Below are 1,179 nucleotides of genomic sequence, written 5' to 3' on the forward strand. Positions count from 1 at the left end.
GGCCAGGTCCCTCTCAGAGCCTCCCTACCCTAAACAGATCAACACCGGCCCCCAACTTCGTGTCACCAGTCGGTCATTAATGTCCATCCAAAAAGGGAGGGGAAAAAATGAAGAACAACAACCTCAAAGGAGTGATTTTGAGTTTTTTATTCTTGCCCTCACTGAATTCTCTGCACACACGATGGAGATGTTCATGAGTCCCCAGCGCAGGATTCACTTTTGGGCATGACCTCTGTCAAGGCGCCGTGACACCACGCGTTACGGTGTTGTAGGAAGAGATTTCACATCTGCTCTATGACGGGGAGGGCCCTCAGTTACTGAATTTCTCGTACACAATGTGCCTGACAGGTCGGATGCCCTGATTGGGTGGGCAGCGGAGCGTTTCTCTCAGGCCTGCTTTCTGCTGTACGAGCAAATGCACCCGGACGACCCCTTCGGACGCGTCATGAGGCGGCATTTTACCCAGCTGAACTCGCCGCTGCGCTCGTTGGCTCAATACCCTGATGGGGAGGCACAGCAGAGGCGCTTTGTTGAGAGGGTGAGTACCTGCAGCTCCGGGGCACACCTGAAGCCAACACATCCCATGCGGTCTCTGCCGCTCCGTCATCTCCAGGGGTAGGGGAGACACGTCCCAGCCTCCTTCTGCTTCCCCGTGGCGCCCTCCCCACGTGAGAAAAGTCCGTAAAAGTCCAAATTTTGGGTCTGCCCACAGCTGCTGTTTCCCTCAAGGACAAAACTGCTTCGGCCCAAGTCCACAAAGATCCAGTCTGGGTCTGCTCATGGTCACAGTTCTCTCACACACAAAACTGCTCCAGCAAACGCTGCCCGGAGTCGCGGCTTCGTCATGGGCAGCCACTGCTCGTGTGGATCTGCCCCACCAGTGAACTCCACGGGTGTTGTGGTTTAGGGCTGGGCGCTAAACCCTGGCCAGACGCTCTCTCTGAACCCCTCTGCCCTCCCCAGAAGGGAAGAGAAAAGAGAAGAAGGGAGAGAGACTTAGAAAACGAACAGGTTTAATGAAACAATAATGCTGATACTGCACGATAATGATGGAAATAGGGAAATAATGGAATATATGTAAAAATAGTGCAAATATTATATATACAACCAATATAAAATCCTCCTCAATGATGATGATGGCACCAGAGGCTCTGGGAGCACTGGACAAGTCCCAGTGTG

At 52.9% G+C, this 1,179-nt stretch overlaps 1 protein-coding gene across 1 annotated transcript in view; it reads left to right on the forward strand.

Annotated features, from left to right (window-relative positions):
• Nucleotides 1-348: 348 nt before the first annotated feature.
• LOC104537663 (tRNA wybutosine-synthesizing protein 4-like) overlaps nt 349-1,179 on the forward strand; it is a gene marked incomplete at both ends in the record, with an annotated part of 1,940 nt that continues 1,109 nt past the window's right edge. The window contains one exon of the mRNA XM_010180609.1: nt 349-538. Coding sequence (XP_010178911.1) covers nt 349-538 — 190 coding nt within the window. The remainder of the gene's footprint in view (nt 539-1,179) is intronic.

The sequence above is a fragment of the Mesitornis unicolor genome, unplaced genomic scaffold (assembly GCF_000695765.1).
Source record: "Mesitornis unicolor isolate BGI_N332 unplaced genomic scaffold, ASM69576v1 scaffold29673, whole genome shotgun sequence".
In the NCBI taxonomy this organism is placed as follows: domain Eukaryota; kingdom Metazoa; phylum Chordata; class Aves; order Mesitornithiformes; family Mesitornithidae; genus Mesitornis; species Mesitornis unicolor.